We start from the raw sequence: 20,458 nt of genomic DNA, 5'->3' as shown, positions 1-20,458 counted from the left end.
TCAGTTTCCTTTGGCAACTGGCAACTTACCACACATTCAAATATTCATTTAGCGCAATAAGAACAACAAAACGTTTTTAGTCTTATTTGAATACACCTTCATACATTTGTGCTTGATTTTTTTGAATGAATGACAAAAATCTAAATCAGCCATCAGTGACTATAGGACACCAGATAACACTCACCTACACTCACTGCAATAATTTAGATACATACAAAACTGCTAGAGAAATAAATAATAACTTTATTGTTATGATACGCTCAATATATTTCATTCCCATCACTCTGTGTGCAGTAGAAATGCTTGGTTCTAGCACTGAGCACATGCAAGAACATAAACTTTAGTTATGCACCCGCTCTGCGAGCCTGTGCAGGGACAGGCTGCTCCAAACTCCAGTGTAGCATGAACACTAGATATCTATCCATCATGGTAAGAGAAAGGTGTGTTGGAAATGTGTGCGTGTGTGTGTGTGTGCTGAGATAACATTAAAAATGCACTCAAGTTCCCCCAGATGAAAAATTACCCATTTCCAAATGTGCCACAATCTTGTAATGCTGCTCGATTGACTGCATGCAATCATGTTATTACCTGGACGATTTGTCGGTATAATTCACCAATTTGGGTAATGACTTGTGATGTACAGATGGCAGTGGGGTCTCACACTTCTTCTCCCTGCCCTCACAATGAATATGTTTTTCACTGTCCACCTCTAATTGGTCTCTCTATATCTTCAATATTTGATACCCCGGACCTGAAATTGTGTATATGCAAACATATACTGCATCTGTGCCCCAATACCTTTTGACCATGTAAAAAAAAAAATCAAAATAGATAGCAGTCATTTCTCTGGTGCAATATTTGTCAAAATAGTGGGCGAGATGGCTTGTGTGTGCAGCTTACACAGGTTGTGATGTTGATTTCAGCCCGCTGTAATGGCTTCAGGCCATTAACCCTCCCTGTCATTTGCAATGAAATGTGCTTTTGAACAAGGAAAATGGTCCTGCCCACATAACTTATACAGCAGACTCACCACTTCTGCTGCCAGCCTGTGGCTAAGTGCCATTTCCCTCGTCTGGTCTATCATCATCGCTGCAGTCAGGTCCTACATCAGAAGCTCCCACAGCCTTTGATGTCCATTTAATTTTCACTTCTATTCATTACAATAACAATACACGTCCCTCAATTTAATTAATGTAAATGTCAGTCTTCCTACCATCTATAATTAAATTGATTATGATGTACAAGTCCTTAAACTCTTTACATTCATTCTTTAAATCTTGCTTTGGCAGCTTGCGATGATTTATTAAACATTTAATGATGGCTTGTATTAAGAAAGCCCAGATTTAAGCATAAGCAAGAACTGCACTTGACAGTTTTATGTCTAATGTGAACAAAACACTTGCATACAGTCCCACTGGCTTCTGAAGCATATTTTTTTTATACACTCAATCACTTGACACACATTTAAAAGTGTCGTGCTACAGAAAATAAATCAATGGGTTGTTGCACAAAAGGAGAATTAAGAAATCCATGCATTAACCAATGCTGTACTGACTTCATCCTGGATTAGTCAGTTGCACGAATGCCTAACCAGGATGAGACGTCGCGACATGGTCAAACCAGGTGTAACTAATCCTGGTAGGAGCACAGAACCCTGAGGTCGACCACAGATTTACTGGTGCAGAAAACAAAGCAGGCAACACTTAATAATGGAAATAGAGTTTGTGGGTGGAGTTTCTAAGGATACTTTGCAATATGCTGCACATTAGTTGTGTGTCAGGAATTATTGGGGTTATTTGGCACATGCTTGTAACGGTTAATGCCCTCAACTCCGTTGTTCATCTCCGTTTATTGTTATAAAGGATGTATGTTGCACTCTTAAGTGAAACTTCCACCCATTTACCCCCAGAATGGGGGTAGTCAGACTTCAGTTTTGTGGTTCATCAAATAAACAAGTTCAATTTGCAGTCCTGTCGACATGACTCACTAAAATATTTATAGAGCTCATTTGAGCTAAATCATTGGTGATATCAATCAATCTGAGGTTGACACCTACATTTCATATAATTCATTATAAATATATAATGGTATACTAAATCAGTCTTCAAAAGAGTAATAAGGACTGTATCAGAGTTGAAATAACATAGAGTGAATCACAATTTGTAGTATAGTAATATCGTAATACATCTGTAATTTTAATTCAGGTCAATAAAACTGAGGTAAAACAGATCCAGAAGATCATGCTGCAAATCACATGTATTTATGATCAGAGTGACAGCTGACTGAAGAACAAATCCTTGTTGTGTCTGCACAGAATAAATCTCCATGGTAACCACTGCTTTCGACTCAAGGCTAAATTCAACCAGGATAAATTATATATTCCGGTTTAATCCCTTATTTAGGTTTCGTGCAACAGGCCTCAGGTCTTTGTTATCCATGTTTCGTCACCTGATTTGAACAAAGAGTACGTCCAGATTAACATGTGACCACTGTGTAAAGCTAAAAATGATATGTTTGATGATTAAACATCACAACGCTGCATTATGAAAGGAGTTCAATATACTCAGACACACCTTTACCTCAGATGTGTTAAATCTGTTAAAGTGTTTATTTTTTCTCTGACTTTGGAGGAGTTTTTAGACCACAAGTTATTGTCAACATTCACAAAAGGACTACATCTGTATTATTTATTATTTATCCCAACAAATGTCAATATCCACTGATGGGAAAATTGTTTATTGTGTGTTTTGATATTCTTTTTTTGCACAACCACTTCTGTTTTCTTCACGTCACTATTTCTTTTATCCTGTTTGTACACGCGCGTATAGATTTTCTTTGGCGTCTGCAGTTTATTACTCATTTGTATTCTAACAAAGACCACCGTTCTACCAATAAAAGTTTCTTTGCACAGTTTTTTTATGGTCAGATTGCAATCCCATTTCACTGCCGCTGTGCTTGCTGACTGTAAGAGTAGCTCTTTATTATTCTCTTGGAGAAAATTAAGTGTCTAGTTTGTTAGATTCTTTTGCAATTGTGGATTAAACAGACCTCGATACTGTAAATCAGTGGCAGCTATCTTAGTTTTTAGTGGAAGTGCTGTGCCTCACTCTTTGTATAAAAGCCGCCCTAGTTTAGATATGGTAAATGGCTGTGATTTTGCATGACATATGGATAATGGCCTTCTGTACGAATGTGATAGGTCTGCTTTTCAACCTTACAACATCAACCTTGGAGATGTAAAGTGTGGCGAACAAACAAGAAGAAATACAAACAACCAGGCGTCCAGGACGCTTCTGAAAATGCTCATATTTGCAGTTTTTACATGGCTTTTGTTTCATCGCTGTGGTCCCTACATGCTGCCGCTGTGTAGTCAGCTCTCTTGTGTCACGCTCCGTTGGACTGCGACGTCTTTGCTGACACGCTGTTTTCTCCACAGCCACACAGGTCAGCCCCGCTGAACTGCAAGATGTGTTTCAGGAGACCTCCTCCAATATCTTCCAGATAAATGCCAACGGTAAAACACCATTCATAAGTATCACTGCATACGTGTAATATAATATGTGCTGAATGTGTTTTGTATGTGCATTTGTGCTTCTATAATTGAACATGAGACATTTCGGCCTTGGCCTTTTGAAAATTGATTTTAAGATCATGATCTAGGTTTGGTGATAACGGTACACCAGTACATCATAATGAAGTGAAAGCAATCCTATACTCTTGGAGGCTTTTTTATTTGATCAAAGCACAACTGGGAGACCAGCAATTGTGGACCCTTGTCTTGTAACACAGGGAGTTAAATGATCTAAAATGTACCTTGAAGCCAAATAGTGAGTAAAGCCATTGTAAAATGACAGGAGGGTTGTGACGTAAGGTTAATGAGTGTGTTTGTGAGTTCAGCGCAGACTCTGTAATGTTGTTCTTCAATTATTGGTCCTCAGTTGTCACATTAGAGAAGAACCTTCAAGCCCTGGGAACATCTAGAGACACAGCAGAGCTACGAGAGAATCTGTGAGTAACACGCAAACAAACACACCGTCTGCATTATTGTTTTCCAGGTGAGTGCAAGGGTTACACTTTGCTCTACTTTCTATAAAAAAGTGCTTGTTTTTTTCTATGTTTCATGTGCACCTCTGTCGTATTGATTATTCCTTTTTAGTTGAGCTTTCACCAATTACCAGATTCAACGCTGATGACAAAGTGGCCAATCTAAGATGATTGCATCTGTTTAAAATGCATTACGTCCCACCGTGTTGGCTGGCATGTCATCAATTGTATTGAACCTTTTTTCTTTTTATGATTGCCTTGGAAACTTACTGACAATGCCTGGCGGGTTTTATTTTTAACTTCCATTTTCTTTGAACAATATGATGCTAGACTCAAAACATCCAGTGTTTTCGACTGATGTAAATTACAGCAATGTGATGTTCTGTGTTATTCAGCAGCTTGCATTGTTTTGAAAGATTGCTCCAGAGAACAGACATGAGACTTCTTGGTTCTTAACAAACTTAATGGGGATTTCAAAAGCTCATGAAACCAGTGATTTTAACATCATTTTTACAAACACATTTTTAATCACATTCCATATCTGATAAAGTCAAAATTTGTTGTGGTTTTTTCCACTTGCTAACAAGCATTTGTCTTCAGACCTCACTTAAATCACCAAAACATGTCATACATGTCTCAAAATAAGCTCTGACGGCCATAACAATGACCAGAACCACATATATTAACTTTTATCTTTGTAGTCTTGATGGTTTTTCCTCATCAATTAATATTTTATTGAAGAAAAAACTACTTTTTACTCTGACACTACTTAAACATAATAAGAACGAAACTGAAATGGATCACTTCCAAGTCCTTTTTCAGTTCCTCAGGCGATATCTTTTCACTTAGGGTTAAAAAATAAAATCCAGAATTCCACGCTTAATAATATGTTTTTTTGCTGTCTGCACTCTCCCCTGAATTTCCCAGGACAGATTATGTGATTCATGTTTTCAAACAATTATTCAGACTCTTCTCTATTTGGTTATACAACTACTCTGAAAACAGGAACCACATCAAGTCTTTTGACTGAATTTTGGCACTTTTTTGCCATTATATTGTTTTTGTGCAGGTGTAGTGTTTTATTTTTCAGGACAGACAATGCAGACCATTGGGGGGCCCTGAGCTGAGAGGGCCCCCCCCCCCCCAGAGAACAACTGATTACATATCTACAGCAACAACGATTGTGCCAGAACTTTTTAAATTGTGCAATTGACTTTGGGCAGGAGACTGCAACAACACCGTCTATTGTGTGAGGGTCAATTGGGTTCCCCCAGCAGACTGACAGACACATCTTTCTCTGCATGAAGCAATACTCTTGACTTTTTAAAGCTACAGTGAGTCAGTATAGTCGACAACTGCAGACCTCTGTCAAGGCAAAGACATTCAATGGTTAATAGCATTAACCCTTTTCTGTAAAAGCGGACTAAAGTCTTTGTGGATTGATGGACAGCACTCTGCAAGTGACATTGCCATTGTTAGGGCATTTTAAAAATTCCCCATTGCTCTTTGGAGAAGAGCAGGTGTGCTCTTCAGGTGTGACAGTCAGTATGCAGACATATTATGCTGCAAAACATCGTCAATTTAGATAAACTTGACAGCAAGAAGGAACAATCTGCAGTTTGCCACCAGAAATGCTGTGTCAAAAAAAATAATGCTGTTCTTGCCATTATTGTTATTTATTTAAGGTAGTCACTAAACCAATTATTGTCAACTTGTACATAGAGGTGGACTGTATAGTTCCATAAATCACAGATGTACATCATGTAAAAGACAGTTGCAGTAAACTATAATGTCTATACCTGGTCACATTATCCCTTGTCACTGCAGAACAAGAACCATCTCCATGCATTTCCATGCAGATATGTATCCACTGAAAAGAAAAACAGCACCTCACTCATGTGTTGGTACATTACATTCAGTCATAGAGCTGGCAAATACAAAAAAAAACAATCTATAAAAAAGAAAGAAACCAATGGAAACCACGTCCATCATCAAATCAGCCAAGAACCTCCAGGAAACAGGTGCAAAAAATGTCACAGCCATCTTTTTAGGCTCAGATCATGCACCCCATCCTCCTCTTCTCTTACACAACAAGCTGTGTTGCGCTGCCTCTCAAACCCACATTAATGCACCTGTTCTCCTGCAAATACTGTATGTACTGTTTATGTACAGCATATCTGTGCAAGGCAGTAGTGGGTGTATGTTTTGCTGAAGATACACATTTAAATGTCAGATGAGAAGCTGCAGTTTTCTTGATCCATCTGTTGCTCTCTCTCTCTCTCTATATATATATATGGTTTGTATTTATGGCACTTTTTTCTAGTTTTGATGACCACTCAGAGCTGCTTTACACTACATTTTTGCCATTCACACCCACTCACTCACACTTTCACAGCAGTGCAGTTCCTATCATTCATCTTTCATACCCATTCACACGCTGCCAGCACAGCCGTCAGGAGCAACGTGGGGTTAAGTGGACACATCGGCATGTACACTAAAGGAGCCGAGAATCAAACGCCAATACCTTTGAGTTGAAAGACAACTTGCTCTACTACTGATCTACCATGTATTTCTAGGACACATTATGTGTTCAAAGTTCTTTGACAGGGTTAACTCTTACATTTAGTGCTTAGCGATGATTAAGGTAAAAGAATGCATTATATCAGTGAGGTTTTGCAGTATACAGAAAGTCCAACATTTATGAATCATCACAATAATATGCTCCTATACATTAGGAATATGTATGTGTCTATTTGTTTGTTGAAGGTCGTCTCAGCTTGTACTGTAAACTCACCCAACTGAAACAGGGCCTGCCCATTGATTGTACATACATGGACATATATATATATATATATATATATATATATATATATATATATATATATATATATATATATTTATATATATATATACAGAGGCACTTTTTACTGTTGCCATGTACATTTCTGACTGTATTGGACTATTATTTGTGACCTTATGACAGAGAACAACGTTCAGTATAGTCTTTGTCCCTGTGCCAAGAAGGTTTCACATACAATTATCCTCCACAAATGTCCTCAAACCAGCCACTCACTCCTGGACAAATGACCTTTAATCTCCTCTCCGGTTTGGGTTGTTGGCAGACACCTGATAGATTTCAGTGTGCTAAATCTGGACCGTAATCAGATTCACTGGTGTAAATGTTCAAACATCAGTTGTTAATTGCAAAACCGAGTGAGGCAGATGGGACACGGGCAGCTCTGGATCTTCAGAATGCTCACAATGAGCTTAATGAGACATTAGAGAGCAGGGATCTGATGCACAGCAAGCTAAGGATTAGTCCAGCGTTTCTCAGTCCTGGTCCTCGGAACCCACTGCCCTGCAGGGACACACCTACAACATGCAGGGCAGTGGGGTCCTGAGGCCCAGGATTAAGAATTTATGGATTAGTCACATAAGAAACACAACTATGAGTGTGACTAACTATGAGTAAAGAGAGATGGCTACAGCATTTGTACTGCGCAGATAATCAGTCATTATTAGTTAATCAAGCTTTAGCAATAACCCTAACCCTAATTAACCCTTATTATCTTGCAATGAAGACACACCCAAATACACAATGAAACTAATATTGATTCTCACTAAAAGGGGTAACTTACAAAGAAAATGTGTCTACTGTCCTCTGATCCACTGTCCAAAAAAAACCTCACATCATCTACAAGTGTTTGCCTTTTGTCTGCAATGAAACGTAATACCATAAACATTCACTCCCAGCTTAAATGACTGTATCACTGCAGTCGAGACAGGTTTTTATTGACTGTGCCTCTGATCAGCAGTGATGGAAACATGGCACCTCGGTGAATACACTAATGTTGTTATTACACCGTGACAAGAAACCACCTTAACAGCATCACTGGTCTCTGTGGTGCTTTCTTGTGTTGTGTTACTATGTTGTGCAACGGTGCTTCTTCTTCTAGTGCGTTTCAGTGCTGGTATGAATCATTCATTTTGGGAATAAAGGCCAAAGGAAATTAGGGACTAAAGGTGTTTTTTTGTGGCCCTCTGGACGTGTCTTTGTCACAGCACTAAAAAAAACATGCTGACAGTTTGAAGAAATTAATAAAAATGTACTTCTTTCACTTCAGCGATCCCCTATGTCGCTTTTACTGTTCTGTGATTATATAATTTGAATGTCCCTTGCCTATGAAGTAACTGGTATATTTTTATTTTATTACTTCATTTTACTGTTGTTACCTTGAATGTGAAACCAGGATTGATATATTGGCATTTTATTACTGCCTGATTTAAACATTTTCTAATCTCATCTCTGTTCTTTACTGTCACTTTGGTTTCTAAATGTGCCCTATAAACAAATAAATACATCAATAACAGAAAGGAAAACATACTTCATTCAATAATAATTTGACTCCCCGCTCATGCGTAGAAACAGTAGTAGCTACAACCATATCTCACCTTGACCGTGCATGTTGTAAAGTTCTGACACTAGAGCATAGTGACCCCCCCCCCACACTCTAAGCTCTCCCTCCCTCCCACGTCCCCCTGCAGCCTGCTGCTCCCAGACTCTTCTGGCTCCGTTCACCGGGGCGTGAGAGAAACACACAACAGAGTTGACTGATTGAAATTCACAGTGTGAGCGGTTCCAATCTTTTGCATGCTGTTTTTGGGCCACTTGGCTTTCCAGCTTGTTGCGGGAGAAGAGTGTGACGAGCAGATGTATCACTGTGCCGTGATGCTGCAGAGGGTCCTCTCAGGGTGTCTCAGTGGTGGGCGAGCCCTAATTGTTTGCTAACAGCGTGTCGATGGTGGGCGGGGTTTCCACTGTCTCGCAGACCATCTATCAGAGCTCATCTGAAATGAACCAGCCCAGCTCGCAATTTTAGCTGGTGGGCTGCAAGTTTTACAGGATTCCCTTTGCTTCCTTTCAATTCTACTTGTGAAATGAGTGCAATTATGCATGTGCTTATAGAAAAATGAGACTGACTAAGCCCTATAGCCAAGATCATATGTTGCCATTGTACGTTTCTAATACATGTGAGCTTGTGTTTCTGAACCAAAATAATGTTATTGTACCATGTTTACATCTTTTTTACCACTGTGTGGTGCTTTAGGCAGGATGTGAAGGAGATAATAACACTTCCTTGGTTGTAAATATAGTTAGGTTTAGGGGAAAAAAACAACATCTGGTAAGGTCTATGATTATGATTTTTATTCATAAAGTTCTGTCCCTTGACTGGGGGAGGGAAGGATGTGAAAGTTATTAAAATCAAATCAAATGTCAAAGTTGCATAAGTGGCTTCAAGCTAAGGGATACTTGTCACATCTCTCAGTAAAATCCTGGAGCGTTAAATAGCTCTGACAACTGTCGCCAGTCTCGAGTGACATGGTCTCTCAGATTCAAGGATTTCACAGTAAATCTACGAAAAACCTGTCCACTATCCCACTATCCGACTGTTTGTCTGTGAAGAAATGTTAATGAGGTGAGGTATAGGGAGGAGGGAGGGTCAAACAAAAGTTTTCCATGACTTGACAATGAATACAATCTGATCATAGAACAATGGGAAGGACAAAATAATTTGTTGGACTTAAGTGAATGTCTAAAAACAGCAATTTTGCTGTGAGTGAGTGAGTGAATAGCTAAGAAATGAATGTGACATGATCTTTCCCTCCCAGATGCCCCACAGTCCCACCTACTCCCACAGCCACCAGTTACACACAGATCAATATTTGTGTGTGTAGCAGCAGATTGTGCTGCTGACTCGGGCTCTGTGGGGCAGCCCATTATAGTGTCAAGTCAGATGAGAGAGGCAGACTGTAAGACCAGGATGACCCCGACTGCATGTATGTTTGAAAATTGTTGCCGCTGCGGAGATGTAAACACTGCTGCAACTTCAACCTTTGGGCTTCCCTGTAAAAACAAAGATGAAGAACAGAGACGATCTCTACCAGAGCTATTAATACTCGATCACTCTGCTGGTCAGATGTGACCTCACCATGGCGAGCCAGCAGCCTCACACTGTGCTGCAGGGTTTCTTGTATATATGATGTATTTGTTATAGTATATATGTTCCTTCATTTCCTGCATAATGGTTTATTTACAATGCTCCAGTAAGAAGGTTTATTTCTATCAATATTTGTCTTTCATTTTCTCCATCTGGATCATGGATGGATGTGATGAGAGTGTAGTTGCGGAGGAAGAGATTTTGAATTTACTCTGGGAGAAGAAGGAGGAGAAGAGGAGTGCAAGACAGTGGCAAGACACTGGCCAGTGCAATGGCACGAGAGCAACCGGGAGAATACACAATTGAGGAGAATGTGAAAAAATGGAGATGTGACTGCTAATAATGTTGTGAGATGGTGGCAAATGATTTTACCGAAAACTCTACAGTTGCACAAAAGCATAAACCATGCTTCAATCCACAGTAAGTCAGCACTGCCAAACAACCCCGTACAGTATTTGAATTAGAAAGTTTTACGGTTTTCATTTAGACTGATGTGACAAAGTAAAACACACTCTGTAACTTTTGAACCTCAGTGAAAGAAAGTACATACTTGACCTTTTTGTCTAATAAAGGCTATTGTTGTTGTATTGATTTAAAATATCAGCTGTCTGTAACATTTGTATACAAGTCTAATTCCACTTGAATTCTCATTAATGGTCTATCGCTGTGTGTGTGTGTGTGTGTGTGTGTGTATTTGTCTGTCTTCCAATGTTCTCTCCAGCCGCTCCACGCAGCAGCAAACCAACAAAGTTATCACCAACACAAGCCAGCTCATCAAACAGCTCTCAGATATCATCAGTGGCTCTTCACGGGTATTTCATGCTCTTATTCCTCCCTTGTTCATTGTCATTTTGAAGAATCAGTTGCGGACTGAACAGCGTTTGAGCTAATTGAAGCTAATCTTGTTTTGTTGCACAGCAAGACCGTCTGCGCCTGACTCGACTAAAGACTGAACTGTCGGAGTCTGTGCAGTGCTATGGGGATTTGCAGAAGGTGATTTATTCATTTGCTATGGTTACTGGATTCGTACTGATAAATGACAGATGGTGCAGCGACAAAGTAGGCAACACATAGCAACACATAACTTAAACGCTTTCTCAATTATGTTTTGTGAGGAACACATTTTCTGAAACAAGTTGTTGTAACTTCCACATCGACAGTGTTTTAATCACTTTTTGTTTTTGACTGAAATTAGGGTGATGATAACGAACGAATGATAATGAATGATGTCCTGGTTCCTAATGTAGTTAGAATCCAAACACAGTCCTTTAGAAACATACACTGATTTGAGAATGCAATTAAGTTGTTTCAGAACATCATTTTTGTATGCCTGGAAGGAAAAATCCGTATTTTCTTAACCGTGCCTCTTCATTTGTTCCTTTTTCAGAAAATTGCAGAACGCTCAAAGGCGTTGCTCCCTCCAGCCCAGACAGATAAGAAAAAGGTGAGCTTATAATGGTGGTGGTGAAAAGCCTCCTGTTGTTTTATTGTTATGCATATTAGAGCAGAATGGTGGCATTTCCGTGCTTGATTGCTTTCTCACAGGGCTGCTGAAAAGCCATTTTTGAAAAAGTCATTTTTTTTAGACTGTCATGTCACAGGTGAAATGTGTTTTTTTTTTTTTTTTTTTTTTTTAAATCTGGATCTAAGATTTTGTCAGAGTAGCTGTGAATCAGTCAATCACTGTGCATTAAGTCCTTCAATATTACACACACTTCCATCAATCTACCGCATTATCCTCCACATGAGGGTCATATTTTTGGATTGTGGGAGGAAGCCGGAAACCCCCCACACACACACAGGGAGAAACATGCAAACTCCATGCAGAAAGGTCCTTGTTCCGAATGGGTCGCAAAACCTGGGTCTTCTTGCTGCAAAGGCACCCAACACACCTTCATCAAGCTCTGCAGAAGCTTGATAATGAGCTGTTCATCTGAATCAGGTGTGTGTAGTAATATTGATTTAGTAACTATTAGTTGGTTAAATGCTGTTGACTGGTGTGCCAGATAGCTCAGGTGGTGAGGAGGGGTTGCAGTTTGGTAGACCTTGGAGACCTTGGGGCAGAACAAGGACTAGATGGAGGGATCCTATCTTCTTGCGGGCCTGGGAGCATCTGGGGATCCCCCAGTCAGAGTTGAACAATGTGGACAGGGAACAGGAAGACTGGAGCTCTCTGTAAGTGTTGCTATACCCCCATGACCCAATCTCGGATAAGTGGTTGACGATGGATGTGGGTTATTATTCAAACCAGTATCAGTTATAGAGAATGCACAAAATTTGCAACTTTTGTTGTTTGGATGTTGTTTAGTTTTACCTGGCGCCGGCAGAATCGTGAAGTTTAAACCGCACACTCACACAGAATTTCACTGCAAGATCCCAGTTGCACTGCTAACATCTAACACTCACAACAAACACAGCTGTGTAATCTGATGTCAGGAGAGAAACGGCTTCCACTGAGGTATCATTTAATTGGTGTCTATTTTTAGCTTTGATGGGTCAAGCACTGCTTGACTTGCTTTTTCTTTAGTTAAATTATATTTAACTCACCTTCTTGCACAGTGCAAATTGTTTTTAGACAGGATGCAATCAATGACCCTACAGCAGGGTGTGTGTGTGTGTGTGGGTGTGTGTGTGTGTGTGTGTGTGATTGTTTCCATGTGCAACACAATACATTTTATTGGTAACATTAATATACTTAAGTTATACCGATATACGATTTTATTACTTTTATGTTTGATATGCTGCATTTTTAATTCATGATTGTTTGTACTATGTGATCTGAGTTTGTTGTATAGTCCTCATTAATAACCGATTATTTACTATTAGGTTAAATCTGACCTGCACTTTATTAAAAACAAAACTCCATAATAGTATGGAGTAGTATTGACCACTGATGACGATGTGACAAAGATCAGGAAAAAATCAAAAGCCTGCCTCAAACATGTCAGTTGCACAGTTAAAGGGACTGGAAGAAATCGCCCATGTCAGTTCAACACATATAATTATGCAGAGGCAGAACATACTATTTCAGTATATACACTGTATACTGCATGACCCATGATCAACTCAGTTCAGAGAGCTGAGAGATGTGTGTGGGTGAGAAATCAGCAAGACATGGTGAAGATACAGTACCATTTTTATGTTCATCGGTCATACAATGTTGTTTGTTTTTTGTTTTTTTAATATTGTAAATAATCTGCTGAACTGAGACAGAAAACAAGCGGAGAGAAATGTGAGGCAAAAAGGTTAGGTTCAATAAGAATTAAAATTGCGATGTTCTTCTTTGAGACCATGGGCTCTTATGGCTGTACATATATAAAAAAAATATCATTGCCTCTATCTGTACAGAAAAAGTTCAGTGTTCAGCTAAGTTAACGAACATTCAACAACACTTTTGCAGGGGGAAGGTCTGGACTGTTTTGATTGAAAGACCATCTTGAACACTGCCTTGCTGTTGAAGTGGTTAGACGTCAGCTGCAGATTAATCTGGCTGAGCAGTAGCAGCTGCAGAACTATTTAGCTCACAAAGAGCCTCTAAAATCCATCTCTTTTTTTTTTTTTTTACACAGGGAAGAGTCATATGCGTCAGGCTTTTACATCCCTCTGAAGGCAAATTATCAAGGTCTTTCATTCTATTCTAAGCAGTAGAGGTGAAGGACTTGGGGGTGGCGGACTTGTGGGTGGCAAGCTGAGGGATATGTGATATAACTTTGTCTACCCTCAGTGCATTATAGCAAGTCTATTAATCTGTAAGTGCATTAGAAGAATTAATTGGTGAGTCTGCAGTTACATGGGGGACTGTCAGTGATTTTGCAATAGATGAAATAGGAGGTTTTTTTCACTCCATGGATAGCAAATGAGAGATGTGTTTGGAATATCATTAAATATGCATTTTGCAGAACAATGCAAATGCATATTGATTGTTTGTCACCCACGGGGTCATCAGAGTAGGCGGGAATTGACAGCAGGAAAGTCTCTGCAAAGTGCTCCCATGTCAGAATTATTGTCTTGAGTGTCGTTCTTGACCCTGTGATGTGCTATTATGTTTCAGAGCATGTGGGCATGTATGTGGAGGAGTCAGCGGGATGTTGCCGAGTTGAGTTGCTGAGCAGTGGTGAGTCAGAGCGTATCCAGTAGACAGAGCACTGTGACTAAGCCTGGGTTGGTCCCTGTGCTCTGACCCACACTGGCTCATATACCGTGAATTAGCTGTTGAGTCAGCCACACAAAGGTGGAACACATTATAAAAAGCAGAAACATTCTCTGACTTTGTAGCTTTTCCCCCTTTTTTCCCCCTGCTGATGTTCACACAAACCCATACAAAGGGTTCCCATACATTGGTTGACATCAAATTCCAGGACCATTTTCCTCAAATTAAAGGACAGATGGGCCGACAACTTGTTAGAGCCCAATGCCCATAGTGTCCACTTTTATTGATTCGCAGCTTGCTCTGTCTTCACAAGATCTTGGCCAAGCCAGTAGTGATGGGTCGGTCGCGAATGAAACGGCTCTTAGAGCCGGCTCTTTGAAGTGAGCGACGGGAGCCGGCTCTTTCTTGGGAGCCGTGTTTTTTTTTTTTTTGTCACGCTCTCTCTCTCTCTCTCTCTCTCTCTCTCTCTCTCTCTCTCTCTCTCTCTCTCTCTCTCTCTCTCTCTCACTTTTTTTTCTCTTCGCACCGCACGTGATTGGTCAATATGCGTGTGCCTTGTATATGCGTGTGTGCCTTGTGTTTGCGCTGAGCAGCGGGGGGAGGGGCGGTAGTTACACTCGCAGCAGTAACGCACGAACAGAGCAGGAGGGAGAAAGAAGAGACAACATCGACACATTAGAAAAGGTATAGTAGATACCTTTACCATAGTAAGAAAATGAGTGACACCAGGAACCATTTGGAAACCATTTTAAAAGGAAAAAGTTGAAAATTGAAATAGTTAAAAGTTGAATTGTAAATAGTTGTTTTTGTATTTTATAATTTATTTTTTACATTTTATGTGGAGTGTATAAATAAAAGCATATTTATATAATAAACATATATGAATAAAAAGCACGTTTTTTTTTACTTAGTAATTAATTTTGTGCATTATTTTATATTGTTGTTGATAAATTAATGAAAGCAATAAAACAACCCGAAGAGCCGCTTGGGAGCCGAAAGAGCCGGTTCTTTTTAGTGAGCCGAGCCGAAAGAGCCGGTTCTCTGAAAAGAGCCGGAATTTCCATCACTACAAGCCAGTGTGTAATTTTCTTTGGTGAACCAGAGATCTTGAAATTCATGTGTTGGCCCTGCATGTACACATGTATGGCTGAATGGTTACAATCCATACACATTTTGAGTTTTGACAAAAACTTTAGATGCCTTGACAAGCTAGTGAAAAAGGCCAGTTATGTGCTAGGCAGGGGGCTGGTCCCTCTCAGAAATGTGGTGGAACAGCAGATGAGGAGGAAGCTGCGTGCCATCATGGACGATAACAAACACCCCCACCACAACATCCTGACTGGGCAGAGAAGCAGCCACAGTGAGGGCTGATTTCACTGCACTGCAGGACTGAAAGGTTCAGGAAATTCCTTCCTTCCTTTGTTGCACATCATTCTCCTGCTCTCTCCCCTTGTTTCCCGTCTTATACTCTTTGCAGCTTGACTATCCATAACTGATAAAGGCATCAAAAGGTGGTCCTGGAGATTCGAACTGCCATACACCTGTTGAAATTTGACATTTCATTCTGAGATGGGCAATAAATAATTGATGCTGTAGATTATAAACTTTACTGGTTAGCAAGAGAATGAGATGTGGTTACGTCCTTCATGGTGACACTCAACTTGGCAGTTTGGTGGCACGGTGATTACTTGTTTTTGCTTGTTTTAGTATTTATTGTGACATATTACAGTGGTAATATATGTTTCTGCTTTCAACTTTTCATTATTTTTTATTGAACCTTTATGCCTTGACGTTTTAATTAATGCCTAAAGAATTTAAATGCACCTCTGGGGTTTTCGCAACAGCAATGTCATTGTACTACACAGTGACAATGAAGTGCCTGAATCTTATAGTGTTTGGTGTCGTGATGTCTTGATTTTGTCAACACAGCAGCATTGAAACTGTGCAAAATATAATTTGGCAGGCGATTTAAGCTGCAATACTTTCCCATTTTTCCTCTGCTAGTCAGTGCTACTGCTACACTATGCGGGTGTTGCTGCTCATGTATTAAGCCCCACCACCAGCACCGCATTCACCTGCAGGCTCCACAGTAGGGGTTTAAGATGTTTGCTCATCACTCATATGTCAATGTAACATATCTGTGGGGAATTATTAAGTTGGAGCCTGGACAGCAAACATAACCATTTGTATGCTGATGCAAAAAACAACCTAACATTCAAATATGAGTTGTCTGACTGAAGTGCAATGGTGGTGTACAAGCATGTGTATGCACGCTCTCATAATGTAATAATGACTACAGACACTACAATCCGACTGCTACGTCTTATTATTTTAAAAAAGGAATCGCTTTTGCTGCTGTGAATTCATGCCTGGCATTCACACTACTCTTGAAAAATTCTGCTGGTTCTTTAGCAAGAAAAATCTTGGTTGCATACTTTTTGTGTGGACAGAAAGTAAGAATTTTGGAAAAGATGAAGCCCAAGTTGCCTCCTGATTTTATCTTATCAGTGCAATGACAAAACATTTCCAAAACATATAAGTACTGTCAGTAAATCGGCTTGGATTCAAAAATGGTGTTTGTGTTTCCAAGAGTGTTACAAAAGAAAATGTATTAATTCTGATACCAAGCCAAAAACACTCAACTGTAAGTAAATTAGCTTGGATGTATGTATTTATTTGTTTATTCATTTTACATTTAATATTCACGTTAGTTGATTACTTATGTAGCCATTATAATTTAATTATAAATGCATCCTATAAAATATATAATAAATGTTGTCATACTGTTTATGTACTGTTTATATTTGTAGGAAGTTTCTGCAGTCTATTCCAAACATGTGCTGTTCAGTACTTGAGGTCTTGTATACTAAGTATCTTTGTGTCTAAATATAGAAAAAATCTTATTGTGCTATCTACTGGCATTCCACCTATTATGTGTGTGTGTGTGTGTGTGTACTCGTCAGCCTATCCAACAGTGGACCCCAGCGTCATAACACACATACCAGCAGGGGACCTTCATGCCAACAGGGGACATTTTTTCAGGACTCTTGTTGGTCATGCTTTAAATCATGATAAAATGATGTCCATGACCCTCTGATGATTTTTTATTTGATTTTGCCAAGAGGGGACCTACATGTATGTGAGTGTAAAAATACCCTACTCAGCAGTCCCCCTACTGACTGCTGGGACTTCAATGCCTCATTCCCATGTTGTTTCTTAACACTCCTGCATTGTCTGAATGGCTTTTATCTGCTTTTGAGCAAAATAATCACTTAGTGAAGAAATCAGGTGGCTGAAATATATGAGGTTTTAGCTTCTTGAAAGTGTAAATAACATGTTGTGTGACAGTCATTTATTATTAAGTAGGCTTTTAACCACACATTCTGATCAATCTTAGGCCAAAAAGGTTCATTCTTTCATTCTTTTTAGTATCATTGAGTTTAAGTTTCCTTCAGTCAGACAATACAATTTTTAGATTACCTTGACATGTTTGACCACTTCCTGTGGTCTTCCTCAGAAGGGTCAGGTGAGGTTACATGTGACGTCCTGTTGAGGACAGCATCCCAGGTGTGTGATAGGATGTAAGATCATCCCGGCTGATCAATCTAAATTTTGTGTGTGTGTGTTTGTTCCCAACAGAATCCACAGACTCCATCCAGTGAGCAGCTGGAAGAGGGTCCAGTGTTTGGTGAAGCAGCGGGCTCAGAGGGAAGAGCTCAGGCTTTCTTATCTGAGATCAGCGAGGAAGATGTGGAGGTGCTTCACCAAAGAGAGGCAGCTGTGCTGCAGATTGAGGTAAAACAGTGACATTGTCTTATTTGGGCTGGCTTTTCATTTTTTATATTTATAAAATTTGAACTGAAGTGTACAAGGTCACTCCACAAAGGGTGTTTATTAACACACGCTATACGTGTGAAGGTTTCAGGAGCTGAAAGTTGGCTCGTCCAGACGGAGTGTTTAACTACTAGGGTGGCTCAGAAATGATGAGAAGCAGAGTCCAGAACACAGGGAAGCAACTATTACAGGGGAAGATTCTGAATTAAAGTGACAAAAAGCATGTCACTTTACTGTTGCAGTAACTGACTCGTGAATTGGCGATGAGTAGAGAAAATCCCAGAGCTTAAGTCATGGCAATGATGAAGTACAGATGCACAGTAGTCATGTGAGTAGAGGAGACCCAGCTAATTGGGAACTCACCACCCCTGTGGCACCACCACAGTGTCACAGTGGATAGTGATAGAGTATAAACATTTAAAATGAGCTTATAAATAAAAACTAAATAAACTTTCAAATAGCTATTCCTCCTCAAGTAAAGGCTTGTGCAATTCATAGTCAGATTTATTTTAAAGTTTTCTTTTCTCACTTCTTTTGAAGCAGCCTGAATTGTTTATACTTCCATTCAAAGTGATTGAAGATGCCACTGCAGTAATGGCACCTTACATTCGATACTTTGCCAGATTAGTCTGTACACATAGAGTAAACTTATAGTGGTGCAGCAATAACAGTTGCAGAGCTGAGCTACTGTGCAGCTGTGTTGAATTGAATTCATCACACGGTTGCCTGTTGTTACACTGACTCCACTATGACTATGTTTCCACAGGAGCAGCTGGAGATTAGAAAACTTGCTGAAGGGCATCTTGTCTGTAATTCCTCTTCATGCAAAAACTCCAAAAACTGAAATTGTCTGACGGTGTTTACAAGCTGCCACAGTCGATAACCGGTTGTATTTGATTCATGTTATAATGATTCAGGATGTAGGACACTGAGCCCCGGGGCAGAGAAATATAGCAATAGAATTTTATCTTTCTCAGCTACGGTGTGTGCAGGTTGACTAAAAACAATGCACCTTCACTCTTTTTTTTGTGTGTTTTTACTGGAGATCGAAAAACTTCAAGCAACACCGACACTCATTACATCCACAGACTGTAGGGCAATTGTTTTCTGCCACAACAGGAATTTGTGGTCTGCATGCAAAGCATGGCCTGGCTGGCTCTCTATAGGTATGGGCACAAGTGGCAATGAACCCCCAAGTCTTCCCACTACAAACAACAATTCAAAAAAACTTTTAGATTCTATTAATTTTGTGTCATTTAGCGATTGATTTATCTTACAGTCTCAGACTTTACTGGCAGTTCAGCCTTCAAATCAACATGGTCTAATTCGATTCAAATGATCCAGATTTGCATTTGATCTCCCTGATCCAGAAACAAACATTTCCTTATTCCAATCCATTATCTGAAAGCCAACCAGATTACTTCTGAACAACATTCAGCCTGTGTAGTAGTGACAATAAACCTGAATATGAAAGGTTCTGCTTCTTTAGGAAGAGTCGGTTTACACAAACACACTGCAATTACGACCTCCTGATAATTTTTTTGGCCCCCATATCTGTGCCCAAGAGCCAAAAAACAGAATGTTTTGTTGCATTTTGAATGAAATGTTATCCCCGCTGAGATATAATATTTCACATATGTCCCAGAAGCCAAATATTTGCCAGTCATGGTTCACGATCCCCTGACTATCTATTCCCAACCTGCCTCCAAAATCCAAACCTGTTCACGATTATTGGCTCAGGACCAGATGAAAGATAAAGTTATTTCACATGCATAAATCTGTCCCATAGTCTTTATGTACACAACAAATACAGATCCCTGGACATTTACCTTTAAAGACATGATTCTGAGATGGAAAAAAAACTAGCATTTACAACACAGGGAGAAAGGGAGAAACATAAATATTGCCTCCTCTGTGAGCAACACCTGCCAAGTTAGCGACTCGAAACTCTCTTTTTCTGCCACTTCTGAAAGCTTATTCATGTTTGTCATAGTTCCCCAATGCTGCTGCAGGATATTGAATGCTACCAAATTATGAAGGTGTTTACACAGACTTATTTGTTCCATTACCTGGGCATAGTGTGATAGGAAGTCATAATATTTCCAGACTTAACTCAAGAAGATGACAAGGAAAAGCTCATCATTATTGCACATCAAACAAATTGGTTGAAAGTTGAGTGAATGCTCGTATTTCAAGATGAATGATGAATGTTTTTTCTTTACCAATCAATACTTTTAATAACATTTCAGCTTAATGTAAAGTCGGTGATCCAGGAAAGAACTAAAAGACAATAGCTCCTTCACTATAGTCTTTGTTTACATTAAACCTTGAAGAAAACTGGCCGGTGGATGACAGGGGACTTTGACAGGGCATTTCACAGCGATAGGAGGCTCCTATTAACTGTTCCTTTACAACTACTCTGCATACAGGT

At 39.6% G+C, this 20,458-nt stretch overlaps 1 protein-coding gene across 1 annotated transcript in view; it reads left to right on the top strand.

The window, feature by feature from the left end:
- tsnare1 (T-SNARE Domain Containing 1) overlaps nt 1–20,458 on the top strand; it is a gene marked incomplete at both ends in the record, with an annotated part of 61,624 nt that overhangs the window by 11,764 nt on the left and 29,402 nt on the right. Inside the window, 7 exons of the mRNA XM_083891035.1 lie at nt 3,437–3,514; nt 3,939–4,008; nt 10,765–10,855; nt 10,962–11,036; nt 11,431–11,487; nt 17,711–17,719; nt 17,833–17,988. Of these exons, the coding sequence (XP_083747161.1) occupies nt 3,437–3,514; nt 3,939–4,008; nt 10,765–10,855; nt 10,962–11,036; nt 11,431–11,487; nt 17,711–17,719; nt 17,833–17,988 (536 nt within the window). The remainder of the gene's footprint in view (nt 1–3,436; nt 3,515–3,938; nt 4,009–10,764; nt 10,856–10,961; nt 11,037–11,430; nt 11,488–17,710; nt 17,720–17,832; nt 17,989–20,458) is intronic.

Source organism: Microchirus variegatus, assembly GCF_963457635.1.
Source record: "Microchirus variegatus genome assembly, chromosome: 1".
NCBI classification, from domain to species: Eukaryota; Metazoa; Chordata; class Actinopteri; order Pleuronectiformes; family Soleidae; genus Microchirus; species Microchirus variegatus.
This window is presented reverse-complemented; position numbering and strand designations above follow the sequence as displayed.